General features: G+C 49.6%; 2 protein-coding genes across 6 annotated transcripts in view; one reads left to right on the top strand and one right to left on the bottom strand.

The window, feature by feature from the left end:
- Positions 1-15,478, bottom strand: part of SRCAP (Snf2 related CREBBP activator protein) — a 43,238-nt gene extending 27,760 nt beyond the window's left edge. For 2 of the 5 annotated variants that reach the window (XM_017874750.1, XM_017874470.1), the window contains exons 1-12: positions 15,388-15,478; positions 13,811-13,884; positions 12,598-12,860; positions 9,072-9,323; positions 5,462-5,647; positions 5,107-5,247; positions 2,466-2,688; positions 2,073-2,350; positions 1,360-1,453; positions 1,119-1,208; positions 462-635; positions 46-371 (exon numbers count right to left, since the gene is read on the bottom strand). In XM_017874750.1, the coding sequence (XP_017730239.1) occupies positions 46-371; positions 462-635; positions 1,119-1,208; positions 1,360-1,453; positions 2,073-2,350; positions 2,466-2,688; positions 5,107-5,247; positions 5,462-5,647; positions 9,072-9,323; positions 12,598-12,651 (1,818 nt within the window). In that variant the 5' untranslated portion in view covers positions 12,652-12,860; positions 13,811-13,884; positions 15,388-15,478. Of the gene's footprint in view, positions 1-45; positions 372-461; positions 636-1,118; positions 1,209-1,359; positions 1,454-2,072; positions 2,351-2,465; positions 2,689-5,106; positions 5,248-5,461; positions 5,648-9,071; positions 9,324-12,597; positions 12,861-13,810; positions 13,885-14,382; positions 14,521-14,611; positions 14,709-15,093; positions 15,177-15,387 lie in introns of those variants that run through there. The other 3 variants (XM_017874534.1, XM_017874611.1, XM_017874675.1) reach the window with 3 other exon arrangements.
- LOC108531400 (uncharacterized) lies at positions 15,304-16,140 on the top strand. Its single transcript, XM_017874849.1, has 2 exons — positions 15,304-15,711; positions 15,916-16,140. Exons 1-2 carry the CDS (start codon positions 15,317-15,319, stop codon positions 16,088-16,090), a joined length of 570 nt encoding a protein of 189 aa, XP_017730338.1. The 5' UTR covers positions 15,304-15,316; the 3' UTR covers positions 16,091-16,140.
- Positions 16,141-23,587: the final 7,447 nt, after the last annotated feature.

Consider the following 23,587-nt stretch of genomic DNA (forward strand, 5'->3'; position numbering starts at 1 on the left):
GAAAAGTCAAGACATGAGAAAGGAGAGGCCAGAACCTGGGGATACCTGGGTAGTGGCCAGCGTGTAACCCTTGGGCTGGAGACTTTCAGCTGCTGCAGCAATGTCAGTAATTTCTTTCTTTGGACCTAGAGTAGTGGTGGGCCCTGGAGTGGGAGGCCCACTGCCTGCATCTGCCTCACTCCGCTCTTCATCCCTGGCAAGCAAGTACTCCACCCCAAAATCATCATCTTCCTCCTCTTCATCTGCTTGGCTCTGTGATTGGGCATCCTCAGACTCTTCAGACTCAGATTCCTCTGATGCTGAACTTCCACTTGTTTCTTCCTCCTCTGAATGTTCATCTTCCTCATCTTCACTCTGGTCCTCCACAGAGTCTAAAGTGTAAGACCAAGGCTTACTGCTCACCATACCTGCTCCTCCAATGGCCACCCTCCCCAGCTCCTGCTTCATGACCACATATTCACCTGACTGACTGCTACTATCCTCCTGAGGAGCTTCTTCCGCTTCCACGGCCCCCTCTGGTTCACAGTCAGAGCTATTAGCATCAACCTCATCTTCATCCTCATCATCACTGCTCCCAGAGCCTGGGGCATAGGCTCCTGCATACTGCTGCAATAGCTCCTCCATGGAAAGCTCACCTGGAAGAGAAATAAAAGGGAAGCTTTTGGCTACTCTGAAGGGAGGGAGACGGGGAGGTCTGAGTGGTACCAATTAGTTTTACCTAGGTCTCTGTAGATACTGCTAGGCCCAGGTCTGAGGGGAGGCAAAAGAGCTTACTTTCAGCAGCAGCTAGCAAAACCAAGCCCCACAACCTGGAGGATGTACCATGGGAAGTGGGAAGAACATTATCAACCTGGTGAGCCTCTCAAGGTCCATGTCAGATACTGCCAATATCTTCTTACACTAGCTCTTCCCTCCATTTCACTCCCACATCACCATTTAAACTTCTACCATAAGCACTCATCACTTTCTAATCATTATTCGTTTACAAGTCTGTCGTAGTCATTAGACATGGAATTCCTCCAGGGTAGATACAAACTGCCTTATTCATCTCTTTATCCTTGGTACTGCACAGGGCAGACACCAAGTGGATGCTTAGTAAAATGTCTGGTGAATGTCACCTTCTCGAGCCAACTCGCTCAGCTCCACGGCATGATCCACCTCCCCTTCCAACTGTTCCTCAGCCGCTATAGTGTCCTCTTCATCCTCCGCTAGGAAAGAGACAGAAGCAGGATCAATAGGGATAGAGGCTAGAGGCACAGGACCCAGTTCAAATGAAACAGATGAGAAAGCCTGAAATGTTAGGTCCAGACAATTCATTCAAGGGGTAAGTGGCAATAAGACAAACAGAACAGCCCTGACCTTCCTCCTCATTGGCAGTAAACTCTTCATCATCTTCATCTGGATGCCAAGGCCGTTTGTTGCGCTGTGTGACAGCAGAGGGTGGAGGCTTTACCTGTATGGCAAAAGATAAAAAAGGAAAGGGTCTAAGGTTAGAGTAGCAGAAGAATGGCACAAACTTGAAAAAGAATCTCTATCCCATTGAGTGACAGCTGCCACTGGTACAATCCCAGGGCAAGAATACAATCAAGGGTTTTCTCTCAGCACCAGCTACCAAATCCTGGCCCCACCGCCTGGGGAAGGACCTGTGAAAGTGCCAGGTAACAAAGAAAGGTACCCAACACATCTCCATGCACTTGGGACATACGGAGAAACAGAAAAGACTTAAAGGTACCATGCCAGCTTCCAACCTATAAGGCCAATAAGGGAATATTAGGGCACGTTCAGAGAAGTGGCAAGTAACGGTCAGAGCAAGTACTTTTTCAAGACCACATAGTAATTTAAAGAGTAAAGAGCAATACACTCTTCCACTATAGCGCCAAAACCTGCCAATCACAAAATGCAACTTGCCCCAAACAGATTCTTCCCCAGTCATCCCCAAAGAAGAACCCAAATGTCCATTACTAGGTAGAACTCTCCAAACCCATAACCAACCTCATAGCCCCGAACTCAGATCCTGAACCTCTCCCTCTGCTCCCCCTCTGAACCCTCCCCTCTGCTCCTTCTGCCTATACCTCCAACACCTGAGGGGGCTCTTCTTCAGCACCTTCTTCAGGCCCATCTCGGGTGTCACTATCATGAGATGAAGGGGTTTGAGAGGGGCTGGAAGGCCCTTCCAGTAGTTGAGGGGGAAGGGAACGGAGCAGCTCTTCCAGTGGCAATTCTCCCTCACGGCGAAGCAGCTCAATCTCACGCCTCTGGGCCTCTGCATCATTGCCTTCCTGTTGTTCTTCAACCTCAATCGTTTCCTCATCGTCCTCTTCCTCCTCCTCTTGGGGTTGAAAGTCCCCATCTATAGCAGGAGAACAAGGTCACAAAGTCCACGGGCCCTGCAAGCCACAGGGTGGGTTTTTCAGCTCTGGAAAGGGTACACGAGGAGGAGTAACAGGGCCAAAGAGAACACACACCTTCATCATCCAGACGGGAAGCAGGGGGTGGAGGACTGGAGGCAGCTGAGGAAGAGCCGAGGCAAGGGGAAGAGCCTGCTTTGCTGGAGGCTAATGGCTGGTTGAGGCTCTGAGACAGAAGGTCCGAGTACTTTTCAGTTTGTCCGACAATGAAGTCCAAATGCAGGTCCAGGGCTTTTTTGCGCTTTTCCTCAAGCCGGGACTGTTGCTTGAATTGCACCACCTGCCACAGATGTGAAAGGGACTGCTCACCAAGATAACCATTTATTTAGGTACTTTTACCTGATGTTTAGGGAGGCCTTCTTTAACCAGATCCTGGGCTGGCCTCTTAGGAGAGTAAGGCTAAATAACCTTCGGGGCTTATTATGGTCTAAAGGAAGCACAAAGGGAGCATGCAGGAAGAAGAGCCAGCTTAGCCTCAGGTGGAGGAAAGGTTTGTGATATGATTTTTTTTGAAGAGATGAGGTCTCACTATGTTGGCCAGGTTGGTGTCAAACTCCTGGGCTCCAATGATCCTCCTGCCTTGCCCTCCCACACAGGTAGAACTACAGGCATGCATCACTACACCCAGCTGGAATTGGATCTCAAAAAGTAGGCAGGTGGGCTGGGCACAGTGACTCATGCCTGTATTCTCAGCACTTTGGAAGGCTGAAGTGGGAGGATCACAGGAGGTCAGGAGTTCGAGACCAGCCTGACCAACATGGTGAAACCCCCATCTCTACTAAAAATACTGAAATTAGCCAGGCTTGGTGGTGGGCGCCTGTAATCTCAGCTACTCGGGAGGCAGAGGCAGGAGAATTGCTTGAACCTGGGAGGCAAAGGTTGTGGTGAGCCCAGACTGAACCACTGCAACTCTACCCTGGGAACAAAGTGAGACTCCAACTCAAAAACAAAAAAAAACAGGTAGGTGAAGCCAGGCATCGTGGCTCACACTTTGGGAGGTCAAAGCGAGAGGATCCCTTGAACCTAGGAATTCAAGATCAGCTTGGTGTGTAACAGCGAGACCTTGTCTCCACAAAAAAATATTTTTAAGCCAGGTGCGGTGGCTCACGCCTATAATCCCAGCACTTTGAGAGGCCGGGGCAGGTGGATAACCTGAGGTCAGGAATTCAAGACCAGCCTGGCCAACATGACAAAACCGTCTCTACTAAAAATACAAAAATTAGCCAGACATGGTAGCACATGCCTATAATCCCAGCTACTCCGGAGAGTGAGGCAGGAGAATCACTTGAGCCCAGGAGGCAGAGGCTGCAGTAAGCCAAGATTGTAAGCCAAGATTGCGCCATTGCCCTGGGTGACGGGGCGAGACTGTTTCCCAAAAAAATTAAAAAAAGAAAAAATTTAAAAAATTTTTTTCTTGGCTGGGCGCGGTGGCTCAAGCCTGTAATCCCAGCACTTTGGGAGGCCGAGACGGGCGGATCATGAGGTCAGGAGATCGAGACCATCCTGGCTAACATGGTGAAACTCCGTCTCTACTAAAAAATACAAAAAACTAGCCAGGCGAGGTGGCGGGTGCCTGTAGTCCCAGCCACTCGGGAGGCTGAGGCAGGAGAATGGCGTAAACCTGGGAGGCGGAGCTTGCAGTGAGCTGAGATCCGGCCACTGCACTCCAGCCTGGGCGACAGAGCAAGACTCTGTCTCAAAAAAAAAAAAAAAAAATTTTTTTTCTTAATTAGCAAGATGTGCTAGCACGTGCCTGTAGTCCCAGATACTTGGGAGGCTGAAGCAGGAAGATCGCGTGAGCCCAGGAGGTTGAGGATGCAGTAAGCCATGATCGTACCACTGCACTCCAGCCTAGGCCACACAGCAAGACCCTGCCCAAGACAACTAAAAAATAGGTAGCTGTTCCCTAAGTACACATGAGGAAAAAGGCATCCCCAGCAGCATAAAGTCCATGTGTAAATGGCCAGAGACATACAAAAGAAAGATGGATGTGGAGTGGAAGGGAGAAGGAAAGAACATGGCAGGAGGCAAGACTGAGAATATAGATGGAATCCAGGTAGCACTTAAGAAATAATTAGCCAGGCGCGGTGGCTCAAGCCTGTAATCCCAGCACTTTGGGAGGCCGAGACGGGTGGATCACTAGGTCAGGAGATCGAGACCATCCTGGCTAACACGGTGAAACCCCATGTCTACTAAAAAAATACAAAAAAAAAAACTAGCTGGGCGAGGTGGTGGGTGCCTGTCGTCCCAGCTACTCGGGAGGCTGAGGCAGGAGAATGGCGGGAACCCGGGAGGCGGAGCTTGCAGTGAGCCGAGATCGCGCCACTGCACTCCAGCCTGGGCGACAGAGCGAGACTCCGTCTCAAAAAAAAAAAAGAAATAATTACAACTTACTATACGGGCAGTGGGAACTTTGGCAGAATTTAAGCACGTAAGTGGCACAAATACATTTTAGTAAACACATGCTAAATGCCCTGCAAGGGACAGGTGGCCTAGAGCTGTCAAGGAGAATTATTAACAATCACCAAAGAAAGAACCTATATTTTACCACTATACTTTTTTATCCACACAACATAAAAATCATTAGAGTTGCCTGAAATTATATTTACTCCCTCAAGAAGTTTTGATAATTCCTACTACCATGCCATCTACCAATCTAATCCAAGGCCATTTCCCTTTCCTGATCCCCACTGTCTACCTTCTCCACATTGCTCCAGAACTGCCTGACATCCTTGGCTATGGTGGAAGCGATTCGACGCAGCTTGGCCTGCTCCTCCCTCCGGGCCCGTTCCTCTTTCTGCCGCTGCTCCTCGTGGTGCCGGATCACCATGCGCACCACCTGTGGGAATGAAAACCCAGGGTGAAAACACTCAAAGCCAGACTTCCCCACCCAAAGGCAAAGAAAATAATCAAGGCCAAGAAATCTGGAAAGTCAAGAGCTTGCCTCCTAATGCCTACACCATTCTGTTTGGTCACCTTCCAACTAACCCACCTTTCAAGCGAAAGCACAAACCTGAAAAGGAAAAGGAAGGTAGTCCCAGTGGAAGACCTACCTTACGGGCCACACCCCGTTTCCAACGGCGCTCCTGAGCAAAGTCAGCAGAGAGCCACTGCATCTCTTCGCACAGATAGTCCCAGTGACCTTTGGGGCGAGGGGGCTCTGGCACCTTAGGCAGCCTCTTCAGTGACCAGAAACCCTCCTTCCGCAGCTCAGCAATCCGAGTTTCGATCTCAGCCTCCTAATTGGGGAGAGCCAGATCAATCAACAGTTCTAAACACACACTCCGTCTCACTGCCACGGCTGAATTCCTGAACACTAAGTGGGCTGATTGTGTTATGCTTATGCTTAGTCCACATACCAAACCTACAGGCAAGGTACCATACTCTCTTCAGAAGAGGGAAAACAGATCAGGGAGATTAAGTGATTTGCCCAAGATCACACAACTAGAAAGTAACAGAAGATGGCAATCAAAAATAGGTCTGAGGACTCCAGACAGCAAATTTCATGCACCTTCCATTATTTAACACAATCTCCACACCCCATAGACATAGAAGAGATATGGGAAAACATATCCCAAGGGGAGCGTCCCAGAGGAGTAAGGAACACATACTTCCCTCTTGATTCTAGATACAAGGGATTATCATCATCATAGAATTCTACTTACTCAGAGTATGTTCATGATGCATTAAGCTTAGAAACATGCTATAACTGACACAGTTGTTTTAAAATACCGCTTTTGTAAAATGCATGTGTTTATGTAAAAAACACGAAACATTATACAGGAAATTAACCCTTGTTAGGTATAAAAAATTGATCATTTTTACTAAAGTTTCTACACTGATTGTCTTTTATAAAAAAAGCATTTAAAATTTTTTTGACAGAGATGACTCAAAAAAATTCAGGACAACTGCCTTGTTATTTCTTTTTCTGAATCTCACTCAGAAATCTGGGTGACATTTTTCTGGGTCTCACTCTGTTGCCTAGGCTCAGGTTATCTTCCCAACTCAGCCGCCCAAGTAGCTGAGACTATAGGCACGTGCAACCCATGCCCAGCTAATTTTTTTCGTATTTCTTGTAGGGACGAGTTTTCACAATGGCAAGGCTGGTCTGGAACTCCTGGGCTCAAGCAGTCCACCTGCCTGGGATTCCCAAAATGCTCAGATTATAGGCAAAAACCACCACACCCAGCCTCTGCCTTTGTTATTTCTGTCCTTTGCTGATAAAAACTAAATCAGAAGGCCGAGACGGGCGGACCACGAGGTCAGCAGATCGAGACTATCCTGGCTAACACGGTGAAACCTCGTCTCTACTAAAAAATACAAAAAACTAGCCAGGTGAGGTGGCGGGCGCCTGTAGTCCCAGCCACTCGGGAGGCTGAGGCAGGAGAATGGCGTGAACCCGGGAGGCGGAGCTTGCAGTGAGCTGAGATCCGGCCACTGCACTCCAGCCTGGGCGACAGAGCAAGACTCCGTCTCAAAAAAAAAAAAAAAAAAAAAAAAAAAAAAAAAAAACTAAATCAGAGAAAATGACAGCCAGAGATGAGACAGAACTAAATGGCCTGATAGTGAAGTAAACATTAAGAAAGACGTGTATATTAGACCAGCTGCTCTCAAACTTGAGCAGACACCAGAATCATCTGGAGGACTTTTAGCAACAGATTGCACTCACACCTGTAATCCCAGCACTTTGGGAGGCCAAGGCGGGCAGATTAGGTCAGGAGATCAAGACCATCCTGGCTAAAACAGTTAAACTCCGTCTTTACTAAAAACACAAAAAATTAGCTGAGCGTGGTGGCAGGCGCCTGTAGTCCCAGCTACTCAGGAGGCTGAGGAAGGAGAATGGTGTGAACCCGGGAGGTGGAGCTTGCAGTGAGCCGAGATCATGCCACTGCACTCCAGCCTAGGCGAAAGAGCGAGACTCCGTCTCAAGAAAAACAAAACAAAACAAAACAGATTGCGGCCAGGTAGAGTGGCTCACACCTGTAATCCCAGCACTTTTGAGAGGCCGAGGCTGGCAGATCACAAGGTCAAGAGATCGAGACCATCCTGCCAATATGGTGAAATTCCGTCTCTATTAAAAATACAAAAAATTAGCTGAGCGTGGCAGTGCACGCCTGTAGTCCCAGCTACTAGGGAGGCTGAGGCAGGAGAATCACTTGAACCCAGGAGACAGAGGTTGCAGTGACCCGAGATTGCGCCACTGCACTCCAGCCTGGAGACAGAGCAAGGCTCCATCTCAAAATAAACAAATAAATAAAATAAAATAGGCCGCGCATGGTGGCTCACGCCTGTAATCTCAGCACTTCAGGAGGCTGAGGTAGGCAGATCACGAGGTCAGGAGATTGAGACCATCCTGGCCAACATGGTGAAACCCTGTCTCTACTAAAAATACAAAAAAATTACCCGGGCTCGGGGGTGGCCCCTGTAGTCCCTTACTTGGGAGGCTGAGGCAAGAGAATGACCATGAACCTGGCAGGCCGAACTTGCAGTGACCCGAGATCATGCCACTGCAGTCCAGCCTGGGTGACAGAGTGAGACTCTGTCTCAAAAGAAAATAAATAAATAAAATAAAAAAAACAGATTGCTGGGCCCTACTCTCATAGTTTCAAATGGGTCAGTGGGTGAGGAGTACCAAGAATTTGCGGGGTTTTTTTTTGTTTTTTTTGAGAAGGAGTCTCATTGTTACCCAGGCTGGCGTGCAGTGGCATCATCTCAGCTCACTGCAACCTCTGCCTCCCTGGTTCAAGCAATTCTCCTGCCTCAGCTTCCTGAGTAGCTAGGACTACAGGCCCGCACCACCACACCAGGCTAATTTTTGTATTTTTAGTAGAGACAGGGTTTTGCCACGTTGGCCAGGCTGGTATTGAACTCCTGACTTCCGGTGATCCACCCACCTCAGCCTCCCAAAGTGCTGGGATTACAGGCATAAGCCATCCCGCCTGACAGAGAATTTGTGTTTTTACTAAGTTCCCAGGTGATGCTAATGCTGCTGGCCCAGAGACCACACTTACCACTGGATAAATGTAACACAGACTGCAGGACAGAAATAAGTAGAAACCAGTAAATTTTAAGAGCATCACAGCTTACAAAGTGCTTTCATGTCTATTTTCTCCTTTTTTTCCTTTTTTTTTTTTTTTTTGAGACAGGATCTTACTCGGCTGCTCAGGTTGGAGTGCAGTGGCATAATCATGGCTCACTGCAGCCCTGACCTCCTGGGCTCAGGTGATCCTCTCAACTCAGGCTCCTGGGTGGCTGGGACTGCTACAGGCACGTGCCACTATGCCCAGACAATTTTTTGTACTTTTTACAGAGATAGGGTTTCACCACATTGCCCAGTCTGGTCTCGAACTCCCGAGCTCAAGAGATCTGCCTGTCTCAGCCCCCATAGTGCTGGGATTACAGGTGTGAGCCACTGCACTCGGCCTTGCTCCTATAATTTAAACCTCCTAATATCCTACAAATTATTATATCATTCCTTTTTTACTTACAGTAAGAAAAATGAGACTCAGTATTCAGCAATTTGCTCACAATCATATACGTTAAGGCAGAACCTATATCCTAAATCCATGACAAAAAAAAAAAGAAACCTAAAATACTCAAGAGGACGTGGGAGTTTAGTGAAGATGACTCCCAAGAATCTTCATGAGCCTTCCTAATACGTACGTGCTTGGCCTGTTCCGCGATTTCGGCATGGCTCTTCTCCCATTTCGGGCCCTTGTTAGCCAGGTCAGCAGCCTGGGATAAGCTGAACCCCTCCAGGGGCACTGTGGCACCATCTGGGGGTCCTGGAGGTCCATCCAGGGAGGAATCTTGAGCTATGTGCTGGGGAGAGATGCCGCCTGCCCCACTAGAGGCTGGGGAACTGGATGAGGCAGGAGACACAGGATTGCTGCCTGTCATGCCGTCCGACACCATCTAGAAAAGTGGAAAACGATGGCAAAAATAAATGCTTAGCACTGTGCTGAGTGTTTCAGGTACATTATTTCATTCCATCTTCACAAAAAAAACTATGTAGAATAAGGTGTAAATCTTATTTTCATAAACACAAACGTTTGGGATAAAGTTTTTTTTTTTTTTTTTTTTTTTGAGACGGAGTTTTGCTCTGTCGCCCAGGCTGGAGTGCAGTGGCCGGATCTCAGCTCACTGCAAGCTCCGCCTCCCGGGTTTATGCCATTCTCCTGCCTCAGCCTCCAGAGTAGCTGGGACTACAGGCGCCCGCCACCTCGCCCAGCTAGGTTTTGTATTTTAGTAGAGACGAGGTTTCACCGTGTTAGCCAGGATGGTCTCGATCTCCTGACCTCGTGATCCGCCCATCTCGGCCTCCCAAAGTGCTGGGATTACAGGCTTGAGCCACCGTGCCCGGCCGGGATAAAGTTTTAATAAGTGACTCCGATGGCAAAGCCAAGTTTATAGATGCTTGACATGCAAGAATTATGTCCTGACATTTACACAGTCCCCAAACTTCAGAACATGTAAATATGTATATGTATATATATATGTATATATATACATACACACACACAGACCCATATAGGCTGGGGATGGTGGCTCACACTTGTGATCCCAGCACTTTGGGAGGCCAAGGCGGATGGATCACCTGAGGTCAGGAGTTTGAAACCAACTTGGCCAACATGGCGAAACCCCGTCTCTACTGAAAATGTAAAAATTAGCTGGGCATGGTGGCGGAAGCCTGTAACCCCAGCTACTCAGGAGGTTCAGGCACAAGAATCGTTTGAACCTGGGAGGCGGAGGTTGCAGTGAGCCGAGATCACGCCATTGCACTCCAGCTTGGATGACAGAGTAAGACTCTGACTCGGGGGAAAAAAAAAAACCACACACACACACACACACATATATAGCATATGATTTCAAATTCTGATCCTTTCAGAGGCTCAGTGATTTCATTCATATAAACAACTCCCTATTTTCCCTCCATTTTCACAAGTGTGGCAAATTCACTTATGCAATAAATGTGAGCTACCACTAAATTCAACAGCCACCAACAAAATCCCAAGCCACCTTAACCTCTTCACTGGACAGGCAAGGGCTGGAGGGATACCACTGTTCTCAAACACCCAACACGTCACTTTATGACATACTCCAAAAGCATTAAGAAATGGAAGCCAGGCTCAGTGGCTCACGCCTGTAATCCCAGGACTTTGGGAGGCCGAGGCGGGTGGATCATGTGGTCAGGAGTTCCAGACCAGCCTAACCAACATGGTGAAACCCCATCTCTCCTAAAAGTACAGAAATCAGCCAGGTGTGGTAGCACGAGCCTGTAATCCCAGCTATTCAGGAGTCTGAGGCAGGAGATTCGCTTGAACCAGGAAGCAGAGGTTGTAGTAAGCCAAGATGGTGCCACATCTGGACAGACGGACGGATGGAAGGAAGGCAGACATGGTTGGGCACGGTGGCTCACACCTGTAATCCTAGTACTTTTTGAGGTTGAGGCGGGTGGATTACCAGAGGTCAGGAGTTCGAGACCAGCCTAACCTACATGGTGAACCCCATCTCTACTAAAAATACAGAAAATTAGCTGGGCGTGGTAGCGGATGCCTGTAACCCCAGCTACTCAAGAGGCTGAGGCAGGAGAATCACTTTAACCCAGGAGGTGGAGGTTGCAGTGAGCCGCGATTGTACCACTGCACTCCAGCCAGGGCAACAAGAGTGAAACTCTGAGCCATGCGCAGTGGTTCACACCTATGATTCCAGCACTTTGAGAGGCTGAGGCGGGTGGGGATCACAAGGTCAAAAGATCGAGACCATCCTGGCAAACATGGTGAAACCCCACCTCTACTAAAAACACAAAAATTAGCCAGGCGTGGTAGCGCGCACCTGGAGTCCCAGCTACTCGGGAGGCTGAGGCAGGAGAATCACTTGAACCGGGGAGGTGGAGGCTGCAGTGAGCCGAGATCATGCCACTGCATTTCAGCCTGGTGACAGAGCGAGACTCGAAACAAAGAAAGACAGAAAGAAAGACAGCAAGAAAGAAAGACAGAAAGACAGACAGAAAGAGAAAGAAAAAGAAAGAAAAGGAAAAGGAAGGAAAGAAGGAGGGAAGGAGGAAGGGAGGGGAAAAGCAAAGCAAAGCAAAGAGAAAAGAAAAGAAAGGAAAGGAAAAGAAAAGAAAAGGAAAACAGGCCAGGTCCGGTGGCTCACGCCTGTACTCTCAATACTTTGGGAGGCCGGGTGGGTGGATCGCCTGAGGTCAGGATTTCAAGACCAGCCTGGTCAACGTGGTGAAATCCCATCTCTATAAAAATATAAAAATTAGCCAGGTATGATGGTGGGTGCCTGTAATCCCAGCTACTCGCGAGGCTGAGGCGGGAGATCTGCTTGAACTTGGGAGGCAGAGGTTGCAGTGAGCTGAGATCGTGCCATTGCACTCCAGCCTGGGTGACGGAAAGAGACTCCATCTCAAAAAAAAAAAAAAAAAAAAAAGAAAAAAATGGAAAACAAAGTCCTACTAAAATGTGGATATTCAGGGAATTCACAAATTCATTCCAGGACATAAGCCTTACACTGCGCCACTCAAATTCCAACCTCAGCTAAATGACAAGACTGTCACAAATTTCCCCAGTTTCTCAGGAAAATTATAACTATCAAATTTATAAACATGAAAAGCTTACTGTACTGCTTACTTTGGCAACACATATACTAAAACTGGGAGGATACAGAAAACATTAACATGGCCCGTATGCAAGGATGACACAATAAAGAAATCCTTTTATAAAAAAGTTTAAAAAATTAAAATAAAAGAAAACTGACTGTACACACACCTAGATGTGTTTAAAAGCCATGCTTTTTTTTCCTACCCCACACTCTTCCTTAGTATGAGAAAGGAATGAACACTACACATCATCCATAGGCTTATCCTACTCCAGTTCTGATAGAAGTTAAACTATTCTCAAAGTGTACAGTCTTAAAAGCATGGTGCCCAGACCTCCATTTCCAACCTAGCCTAATCCAACCTCTTTCAGGTAATGAGGAGCTTTTGCACTCTTGGAGATATTACACTAATGTTAAATGGAACGTGAGTATCCAACAGACCTGACACACTACAGCCGAGCCCCCCGAGCACCAAAGATTCTCCAAAACTCTCCACAAATATTCCCGTCACATTTCTTCTGCCTCACACCCAACAATCCACAAAGCAGAAGCAGAGAAGGAACTCTCCCCACTTTCAAACCTGTGTCTGTAGGACTGGGAGCTGAGGGTGAGCAGGGGAGGGGCTGCTCTGCATGGTCCCACTCCCAGGCTCCTCCTTGGATGCCTGAAGAATGACTGGGTCGTTATCACCACTGCTGCTGGCCGAGGGGCTGGCGTCCGGCTGCAGGGCATGCTGGGAGCTGGCCTCATTCTGGGCCACCGGCCACCGGGACCCGCCTTCCAGGGCCCGGGGCCCACCAGGGCGTCCCAGCCTCCGCTCAGGTCCACCAGCCTCTGGAGCACCTAAAGCAGGATAAGAAGAAGACAGAAATGCAATTAAAGAGGATGAAAATTATTTTAAAAAACCAGAAATAACACTGAATAAAGAAAACACAGAAATTACAGATTACATTTCTTGAGCACTTAATATGTATGAGATACTTTCAGTACTTGCTTGATGTATTCTATAATCCTCACATCTACCTTAAAAACCAAGTGCTGGCTGGGCGTGGTGGCTCACACCTGTAATCCCAGCACTTTGGGAGGCTGAGGCGGGTGGATCACGAGGTCAGGAGATCGAGACCATCCTGGCTAACACGCTGAAACTCCGTCTCTACTAAAAATGCAAAAAATTAGCCGGGTGTGGTGGCGGGTGCCTGTGGTCCCAGCTACTCGGGAGGCTGAGGCAGGAGAATGGCGTGAACCCAGGAGGTGGAGCTTGCAGTGAGCCAGGATCGCGCCACTGCACTCCAGTCTGGGTGAGAGCGAGACTCCGTCTCAAAAAAAAAAAAAACAAACAAAAAAAAAAACAAGTGCTTCTCACAGCATAACAAATATTTACTTCCTCCTACACACAACGGATAAAGCCATGCAGAAAGGATTCCCAACCTAAATGGAGCTTACATTCTAATATAATCTGTTTTATAAGTAAGAAAGTTTTAAAACCTTATGATTTGTGGAAGGTCACACAGTAAAAAAGTGGTAGGAGAACTTCAATCCACAATCTTAATGCGAAAACCATGGAAAACCTGCTACTCTTCCTGGTAGAGCCAGGTTGACCACGTTTTCCTTAACCCACAGCCTCAGTTCTGTTGTTGCACTACTATAATCAAACCCTCCACAGAAAAATCACATGCAAACATTCCCATGGTTCTCTAGAGTGAAAATCCCCAATACTGACCTATAATTGCTTTCATTATCTCAAACATTTCTCCCATTAGCATCAGCACACAAAATGGTAGCAGATCCCTCACCTGTGTGAGCTGAGACCACACCCCCTGTGAAAGTCTGCACTTCCACGGTGCCGCCGTACTGAAGGGAATCACACCTGAAACAGAAGAACAGTGAGGAACTCTTCCACATTTGCCAACATCCATCAAAGCGTATTATTTACTCCAGTTTTTTTGAGGCGTTTAAACATACCCAAATCAGTTCAAAGACTAGAAACAGAAAAATAATAGTAGGAAAAGCTCGTATTTCAGGGAAATGCAAATCATGCTTTGTGAAGACGAATCCTGTTTTGCGAATTCTGTAGGGACATACGATCCTGCCCGGGGGCAGGAGCAGGAAAGGAGTTAAGCAAGAAAGTTCAAAAATTTTAAGTGTGAAAGCTCCAATCATAGAATGGAAAACAAAACAAAACAAAAGCACAGCAAAAAAAAAGCTGTCACATCCAGAACCTCAGAAAGGTGCTACCGGCCTGCGTGCCTTTCCAGTGAGGGCTGGACGCAGAAATGAGAGTGGAACTCCCGGGAAGAGTCAACAAACATGCAGGTCACAGGAAAATCCGCCCAGGATTCAGGGCAGGGCGCTGTGAATCCCATACCTCCGCCATGAGACACTTCCCCAAACACAAGAACCACAGCAAAAGGGAGACTCTGGAGCAGTCAAAAGCGAGAAGCCGCACTGCCAAGAACCACGCGCCGGAAACAGGCAGTGTGAACCCGCAGGAGGCCCGGAAATGCTTCCCCTGTGTTTAAGGAAATTCCTAAACCACGGTGCCGCCTTTGATTCACTTCCCTCCTCCGCCACACGTTCCCAAGACCCGAGCTCACCAGAAGCCAACAAGCCTGAACTCTTGACTCCAGGTTTCGTGACCGTCTCCCTAGCCCTCCCGGCGGCCTGACCTCGCGTGACCCCTGACCTCTGCCCAAGTTGCCACTAGCCCTGATAGCCCCGCCCCCTCCAGACTCCCACCCCACCCAACGTGCGCGCCGGGCGGGGGAGGGGCCCGCGCGTGCGCGGCTGGAGGCGGAGAGAGCCGGCTGCGCGCACGGCCCGGGGGCTCCCGCCAGAACCCAAGCCCACGCACACAAGGGTCGCGGGGCTGGGAAGCCCCTCATCCGAGCTCGTCAGGGAGCCCCCCCCCCATCACCCGACCGCGAAAGGCTGAGAGAAGGGAGGGTTCGTGCCACCAGGTCCTGATCCCCCAGCTGGATGCGGTGGGCGCGCGCCCCGACTACTCGTCCCACGCCCCCCTTCCTCTTCCCGCGCGCCCCTGAGGGGTGACTGGGTTGGTGGGCGGGCAGGAGCGCACCTGGGTCCGTCCTCTCAGGGCTCGCTCGCTCGCTTGCTCAGGCACGCGTGCGCAGAAGAGCGGGAAGGGAGAGGAGACGCGGGGCCCAGCGCCGGCCGGCCTGACCCCCTCACTCTGTCTCTATGGGCGCGCGCCGACAGCCTCGCGCACCGGCCCCGGGGCCCCGGCTGAGGGTGCGCGCGCAGCACCCCGGGAAGGTGGGAGGGGAGGCGGTGGCGGAAAGATGCGCGCGCAGTCAGCCGTCAGGGGAGGGGGAACTGTGGGACGTCCGCCATCTTGTCTCCCTCTCCTTACCTGCGTCCTCGGGGGCGTGCGCACCACCCCCCTCCCGCCGAGGAGGGGGGAGGGCTCCCTCTTGGCCACCGCCTTTGCGGCCTTTAAACTCCCCTGGAGACTGCAGCTACTGCCACCGCCGTGCCTCCACTGCCTCTTCTCGGAGCACACAGATGCGGACGGTGGGTGGGAAAAAGGGCAGACGCTACTCCTAGCGAACCGCCGCCGTCGCTCCCGAGGCCTCACCAAAATGGCCGCCGCCGTCTCGGCCGCCACCACCACCACCACCGCCGCCACCGCTCGCTATCGCTACCGTCGGCGCGGGCCGTCTTCTCGCGAGAGACAGTAACTGGAGGGTGGGGGTACGGGGAGGCTCGCGTGCTAGCGTAGGGCGCCGCCCGGCGCGCAAGGCAGCCTGGGAGGTGTAGTCTCCCGGTGGCTGCGCGCTCGCCCCTCCTCGGAGCGCCTTTACTGTCTGCCCTTAGAGCTACCTGGGGCTGCATTGCGGCTGCCAGCTCGGACCACCGCCACCTCCCTTTTTATTAACAGATCACCCAGTGAGCTGAAACAAGTTAGCAGTGGAACTTGGGCTTCCCAGTTCCCATGGCAGCCCACTTCTGTAGCGCTGCTTCGTTTTACACGAGGATGGTTTCCTGATAGCTTTCAGACACCTTTGCCATCTGTTCGAAAACGTTCTAGGTTAAGAACCCCTTTGAGAATCTGATACCTTTACCCCAGAATCGAACAATAAATAACAGTTACTTTCTACTGACACTACTTTGTGCATTGATTATTTCTTCTAATCCTAACAGTGCTCCATTTTACAAACGAATTGAGGCTCAGGCGTTAAACACAGTGACAGATCCTGAAGTCAAGATTCCTAGCCAAGCAGTCTAAGCCACAAGAATGCACTTGCTGTCACAAAATTTTACCACCTAAAGCCCCCCATAAAAGGCCAGGTTAGGAAGCCCTGAGAAGCTCCCCTTCCTCCATTCAGTTTAGCTCTTCCCTGCGAAGAGGATAATTGGTCCCGTTTTACAGATGAAGTTTGGGTTGAAAAAAAAGTGGATGATGCCTATCTTTTCTAGACCCTCCTCCCATCACTCCCAAAAGAGGGGATCCCAGGCCAGAGTCTGAATGAATTGGCCCTAGCCTTGTGCCATTAACTCCTTGATATGTGACCTTGAGCAATTAACTTCACCTTTTTGAGCTTCAGTTTCCTTTGTAAACTGAGGATAGAGTTGCTGATGTAAAATTGCTTTGAAAGATCTGAAGGGCCAGGTGTGGTGGCTCACACCTGTAACCCCAGCACTTTGGGAGGCCAAGGCAGGAGGACCACTTGAGGCCAGGAGCTCGAGACAGGCCTGGGCAACACAGTGAGACATCCTCTCTACAGTAAATTTAAAAATTTTTAAGTATGGAAAAAAAAAAAGCTCTAAAGGACCACCTAAATGCAGAGTGTATTTCACTATAATTAAGTGTCTCACATCCATGATCTTAAGGTCAAGGTTAGCCTTCTGGTGTGCTTTACATAGTGTTTATTTATGTATGTATTCATTTATTGAGAAAGTCTTGCTCTGTCCACCCAGGCCAGAGTGCAGTGTCACAATCTTGACTCACTGCAGCCTCTGCCTCCCGGGCTCAAGCAATTCTCATGGCTCATCCTCCCAAGTAGCTGGGATTACATGTGTGCACCACCACACTCAAATAATTTTTGTATTTTTAGTAGAGACAGGGTTTTACCATGTTGCCTAGGCTGGTCCCAAACTCCTGACCTCAGGTGATCCACCCCCCTCAGCCTCCCAAAGTGCTGGTACTACAGGTTTGAGCCACCACGCCCGGCCGCTTTACATAGTGTTTTAATGTTCTGGGTATTATTAATACTTCAGGAAGCCAGGCACGGTGGCTTACGCCTGTAATCCCAGCACTTTGGGATGCTGAGGCAGGTGGATCACCTGAGGTTGGGAGTTCGAGACCAGCCTGACCAACATGGAGAAACCCCGTCTCTACTAAAAATACACAATTAGCCAGGCGTGGTGACACGTGTCTGTAATCCCAGCTACTCGGGAGGCTGAAGCAGGATAATTGCTTGAACCCGGGAGGCGGAGATTGCGGTGAGCCAAGATCACGCCATTGCACTCCAGCCTGGGCAACAAGAGCAAAACTCCATCTCAAAAAAAGAAAAGCAAAAATACTTCAGGCAAGAGAATGACATCTCCAATGTGCCAAAGGTCCCACCATTCCCAATTGTCTTGCACCAGGCAACTTAACAAATTTGTCATATCGGGCACCTAAGGCAGTTAAACTTGTGACCTCTTGTTCATACACAAGCATGTCAACGAGCGTGTTCTCCTAACCAGCATTTCCTCTGCCTGTTTCCTATCTGGCCCTGTGCTGCGTGCAGTGGGAGAGACAGGAGGGAAGCTGGCACAGTCCCTGCTCTTAAGAACTTAGTCTCATTGCGGGATAAGCTGTGAGCTTGGTAAAAGGCATGGCAGTGCTGTGGTATCTCAAAAGAAGGGTGGTCAAGGAACTCTCCAAGGGTCAGGTTGGATACCCAGTGGGGTATCAGGGAAGGCTTCCTAGAGAAGTATCATTTGAACCTGACCTTGAAAAATTTAGGCATGAAGGCAGGCACTCCAGGAATATGACACAGCCTCCACAGGCTGATGGCTCGGTGGTGGGGGGAAGGGGGACAGTGAATCAGCTTGTGCCCCAGACTGGAGTACAGTGGTGTGATCATAGTTCACTGCAGCCTCGACCTCCTGGGCTCAGGTGGTCCTCCCACCTCAGCCTTCCAAGTAGGTGAGACTACAGGTACACACCACCAGGCCCGGCTATTTTTATTTTTTTTTGTAGTGAAAGTGAGAGGTCTCTCTATGTTGCCCAGGTTGGTCTTGAACTCTTGGCCTCAAGCAGCCCTCTTGTCTCAGCCTCCCAAAGTGCTGGGACTACAGGCATGAGCTACCACACCCAGCCCCAGCCTGTCTTCTTTATGAGGGAGCAGGTTGAAACACTGTTGGAGAGATCACCTGGCTCCAAGTGTCTCACATCCATGATCTTAAGGTCAAAGTTAGCACCTGGCTCCAAGTGGCTAGGGCCCAGCATGCCAGGCTAGGTTTGGGGCATTCGCTTGGAAGTGACAGGGAGCTATTGAAAGTTGTTAAGCAAAAGATTGGCATGACCCAGGCTGGGCACGGTGGCTCACGCCTGTAATCCCAGCACTTCGGGAGGCCGAAGCGGATGGATCATCAGCTCAAGAGATCGAGACCATCCTGGCCAACATGGTGAAACCCCGTCTCTACTAAAAATACAAAAATTAGCCTGGCGTGGAGGTGTGTGCCTGTAGTCCCAGCTACTTGGGAGGCTGAGGCAGGAGAACCGCTTGAACCCGGGAGGTAGAGGTTGCAGTGAGCTAAGATCACACCACTACACTCCAGCCTGGCAACAAAGCCAGACTCCGTCTCAAAAAAAAAAAAAAAAAAAGATTGGCATGACCCATGTTCCACTTTACAAAGGGTGATGTATGTAACAAGATGCATGGGATGTCTGTAAGACTGGAGACAGGGAGGATACCAGCAGTCACCTGTGTGTAATGGGAGTTGTTGGCCAGAAGGTGGCAGTGGAGATGGGGGGAGAGACTAAGAAGGAAAAATTAGTAGAACCTGGCCGTTGATTGCTAGTGATGATGATCCGCTAAACATCGTTCCTTCTGTGATTCCAGCCTTTCCCAGGCTCCTCCCACCTCCTGGCCACTCCGTTTCTCCCTCTCCCCACAGGACACTTCTGGACCCCTCCATCAGTTGGTGGGGCTGCTAAGGATTCTTGCCTCAACTGCCCCCTCTCATCCAAGTCCTCAAGGGCCGAGGCAGATACTGTGAAACTAATGAAGCTTCAGCTTCCAGGACTTCTCCCTTTAATGGACCTTCCGTTGCTATTAGTGGCTGGGGGTTACAGAACCATCTAGGTGAGGTGGAGAAGCCAGGTTGTAACCAGAAAGCACTCCCATATAAGCATTTCTGGTGATTTGCCTAAAGACATCTCAGGGGGAAAAAGGGGCGTTAATCTCTAAGGCTCCAGTAACTTTTCATGATTTCCATGTTTATTCCAACCACCATCTCTTAAGTCAAGGACTATCCCCAGCTCAGAACCCTCTAACTCCTTGAATCCTCCTGCAGGATGCTCCCTAGGAACCTTGGACTCCTCCATCCAAAAGTGAACTCACAGCCAGGTGTGGTGGCTCACGCCTGTAATCCCAGCACTTTGGGAGGCCAAGGCAGGCAGATCGCCTGAGGTCAGGAGTTTGAGACCAGCCTGGCCAACATGCTGAAACCCTGTCTCTACTAAAAATACCAAAATTAGCTGGGCATGGTGACTCGTGCCTGTAATCCCAGCTATTCAGGAGGCTGAGGCAGGAGAATCGCTTGAACCAGGAGGCAGAGGTTGCAATGAGCAGAGATCACGCCACTGCACAAAAGCCTGGGCAAAACAAGGCTGGGCGTGGTGGCTCACGCCTGTAATCCCAGCACTTTGGGAGGCAGAGGCAGGTGGATCATGAGGTCAAGAGATTGAAACCATCCTGGCCAACATGGTGAAACCCCGTCTCTGCTAAAAATACAAGAATTAGCCGTGTGTGGTGGCAGGCACTTGTAGTCCCAGCTACTCGGGAGGCTGAGGCAGGAAAATTGCTTGAACCTGGGAGGCGGAGGTTGCAGTGAGCCGAGATCACATCACTGCACTCCAGCCTGGTGACAGAGCGAGATTTCGTTTCAAAAAAAAGGTGAACTCACCATCTGAACCACAAAACTTGCTCCTCCTCCCTCTGCTCTGAGGAGATGGCACCATCCATTCAGTTGCTCAAGCTAGAAATGTAGGCATCACTTTCCTTTTTCCTCATGCCCCACATCCAGGCACCAAGTTCTGTGCATTATATCTTAAACATTTCTCCATTCTGTTTCTCTTCACTCCTGTGAGAGATCCTAAGCCCTTGATGATTTATAACGCGAAGAATGGCTGGTTTGAAACTTTAGCGACACCACTGTGGTCTCCGATAGCTTCCCCGCCCCATTCTTTGACATGGACAGTTGATGTTTCTCAGTCTTATGTAAAGTGCTATGCAAATGAAGCTTCCAGATGAACTGCGTCCTCCAACCTCCTGCTTTCTTCCATCCCAACAGCTGCTCCTAACCCCCCTGGCAAGTCAAAAATCTGGATCCGAAGCAGTCTGTACCATCCTCCTAATTGATCTTTGTGTGGCCAGTCTCTCCTGCCCCACCCCAGTTCCCATGTGGTATCCATTGCAGTGGGAGAATCGGAACAAGCATTTGAGAGCGTGAAATAATGTTAGGGACGGGCGAGAGCAATTACATAATAAAGCAGGTAGAGAGGGGCAGGGGAGGGGCCCTTTTAAACCAGGGGATCTCTGTTGAGGTGGAAGTTGGATGGAGACCTGAAGAAGACATCTCCACACAGCAGCCAGAGGAAACTTGTCTCACCGCAGATCAGACAGTCACTCTCCTCCTTCAGGTCCTTTCATGGCTCCCGGGAAACCCCTTTCCGAGGCCCCTGGGCCCTGCGTGATGAGCCCTTGGCAGATTCTCCAGCCTCATCTCTCCCAGTACCCTGCACTCCAGCCACTGCTGTCTCTCTACAGGTTCTTTTCTCTGTTCTGGACTTTCTCACACTTGCTTCTCTCTTTGCTTCCACGCAGTTACAACCTACACATCCTTAGTCCTAGGACAATGTCACTGCCTCCAGAAGCCCTCCCTGCCCTCAGACTACACTGTATCTCCTGTAACAGTCTGTGCTTTTCCTTCCTTCCTTCCTTCCTTCCTTCCTTCCTTCCTTCCTTCCTTCCTTCCGTCCTTTCCTTCTTTCTTTTTGCTTCTCTGCACTCTACAAATAAGTCCTTGGGTTTAGCTCTGTCATTGCTCACTTCAGTGCATGCCCATCTATGTCATTGTCTGGGGGGGTGCCACACACTCATAGATTCAACACCTTGGGCTTTGTTGAGCCTGCATGTTGCATGATGACAATAACTTCACATGTACTATTTTTTTTTTTTTTTTTTTTTGAGGCAGAGTCTCGCTCCTTCACCCAGGCTGGAGTGCAGTGTGTGATCTCAGGCTTACCTACAATCTCCACCTCCTGGGTTAAGCAAATTCCCCTGCCTCAGCCCTCCAAGGTAGCTGGGATTACAGGCGCACACGCACTATGGTCCAGCTAATATTTTGTTTGTTTGGTTTGTATTTTTTAGTAGACACAGGGTGTTCCCATCTTGGATCAGGCTGTCTCAAACTCCCGATCTCAGGTGATCACCCGCCTCGTCTCCCAAATGCCTGGGATTTACAGGCGTGAGCCACTGCGCCTGCTACTAGTGGTTAAATTCCACTCAAGAATATAATATATGACAAGCACTTAAGCACCAACTGTGTATTTACATGAATGAACTCACTTAATTCTCCACAATTATCATATTAAATAGATTGTCGACCGGGCATGGTGGCTCAACACTTGTAATTCCCAGCACTTTGGGGAGGGCCGAGGTGGGTAGATCACCTGAGGTCCAGGAGTTGCGAGACAGCTTGACCCAACCTGGAGAAACCCCATCTCTACTGATAATACAAAATTTAGCTGGGCGTGTGGCACATGCCCTGTAATCCCAGCTATCAAGAGGCTGAGGCAGAGAATCGGCTTGAACATGGGAGGCAGAGGTTGCGTGAGCCGAAATTGCACCCATTGCATTCCAGCCTGGGCAACAAGAGTGAAAACCCTGCTTCAAAAAAAAAAAAAAAAAAAAAAAAAGATTACAATCCTCCTTTTTTTTTTTTTTTTTTTAGACGGAGTTTCGCTCTGTCGCCCAGGCTGGAGTGCAGTGCCGATCTCAGCTCACTGAAGCTCCCGCCTCCCCGGGTTTACGCCATTCTCCTGCCTCAGCTCCCGAGTACTGGGACTACAGGCGGCCCGCCACTCGCCCGGCTAGTTTTTGTATTATTTTTGTTTTTTAGTAAGACGGGGTTTCACGTGTAGCCAGGATGGTCTCGATCTCCTGCCTGTGATCCGCCCGTCTCGGCCTCCCAAATGCTGGGATTACAGGCTTTGAGCCACCGCCGCCCGGACAATCCTCCTTTTATAGATGGATGAAAAGGATGGTTTAAGTACTTTGTCGGCAAGTTACAAGTTGTAAAGAACAGCAACAGGGACTGCTGTCAACCCAGAGGGGCTTCAACTCGTGTTTGTGCTTTTTTTTTTTTTTTTTTTTTTTTTTTTTTCCCCAAGAGATGGTCCTCACTCTGCCTAGGTGGAGCCTGGAGGGCAGTGTGGCATCATAGCTCATTTAGCCCTTCAATTCATGGCCTCAAGTGAGTCCTCACTGCCTCGCCTCGCTGAGTAGCTGAGACCATAGGTGCCAGCCACCATGGCTGGCTAACTTCTCTTAAGAGATGAGGTCTTGGCCATGCACAGTGGCTTCATGCCTGTATCCTAGCAGCTTTGGAGGCCGAGGCAGGGGATCACCTGAGGTCCAGGAGTTGGAGACCAGCCCTGGCCAACATGGTGAAACCCACCTCTACTAAAAATACAAAAAAAAATGGCAGACGTGGTGGGTTTGTGCCTAAATCCCAGCTACTTGGGAGTCTGAGGCAAGGAGATCACTTGAACCCAGAGGCGTATGTTGCAGTGAGCACAAGATTGCGCCATTTGCCACTCCAGCCTGGGTGACGAGCAAAACTCCATCTCAAAAATACATAAATAAAAAACAGCCGGGCGCGGTGGCTCAAGCCTGTAATCCAGCACTTTGGGAGGCCGAGACGGGCGGATCACGAGGTCAGGAGATCGAGCCATCCTGGCTAACCCGGTGAACCCCGTCTCTACTAAAAAATACAAAAAAACTAGCCGGGCAAGGTGGCGGGCGCCTGTAGTCCCAGCTACTGGGGAAGGCTGAGGCAGGAGAATGGGTGTTACCGGGAGACAGAGCTTGCATGAGCCAAGATCCGCACTGCACTCCCAGCCTGGGCGACAGAGCAAGACTCTGTCTCAAAAAAATAAAAAAATAAATAATAAAAATAAAAAAATATATATAGAGAGATGAGGTCTTGCTATGTTGCCCAGCTAGCCTTCACTCCTGCCTCAAGCAACCCCTGCCTTGGCTCTTTCAAAGTGTGGGGATTATAGGCATGAGCCAACTGTGCTCAGCTCATTTGTGCTGTTAACTGCTGTGCAA

Source organism: Rhinopithecus bieti, unplaced genomic scaffold (assembly GCF_001698545.2).
Source record: "Rhinopithecus bieti isolate Rb0 unplaced genomic scaffold, ASM169854v2 scaffold_63, whole genome shotgun sequence".
Taxonomy (NCBI): domain Eukaryota; kingdom Metazoa; phylum Chordata; class Mammalia; order Primates; family Cercopithecidae; genus Rhinopithecus; species Rhinopithecus bieti.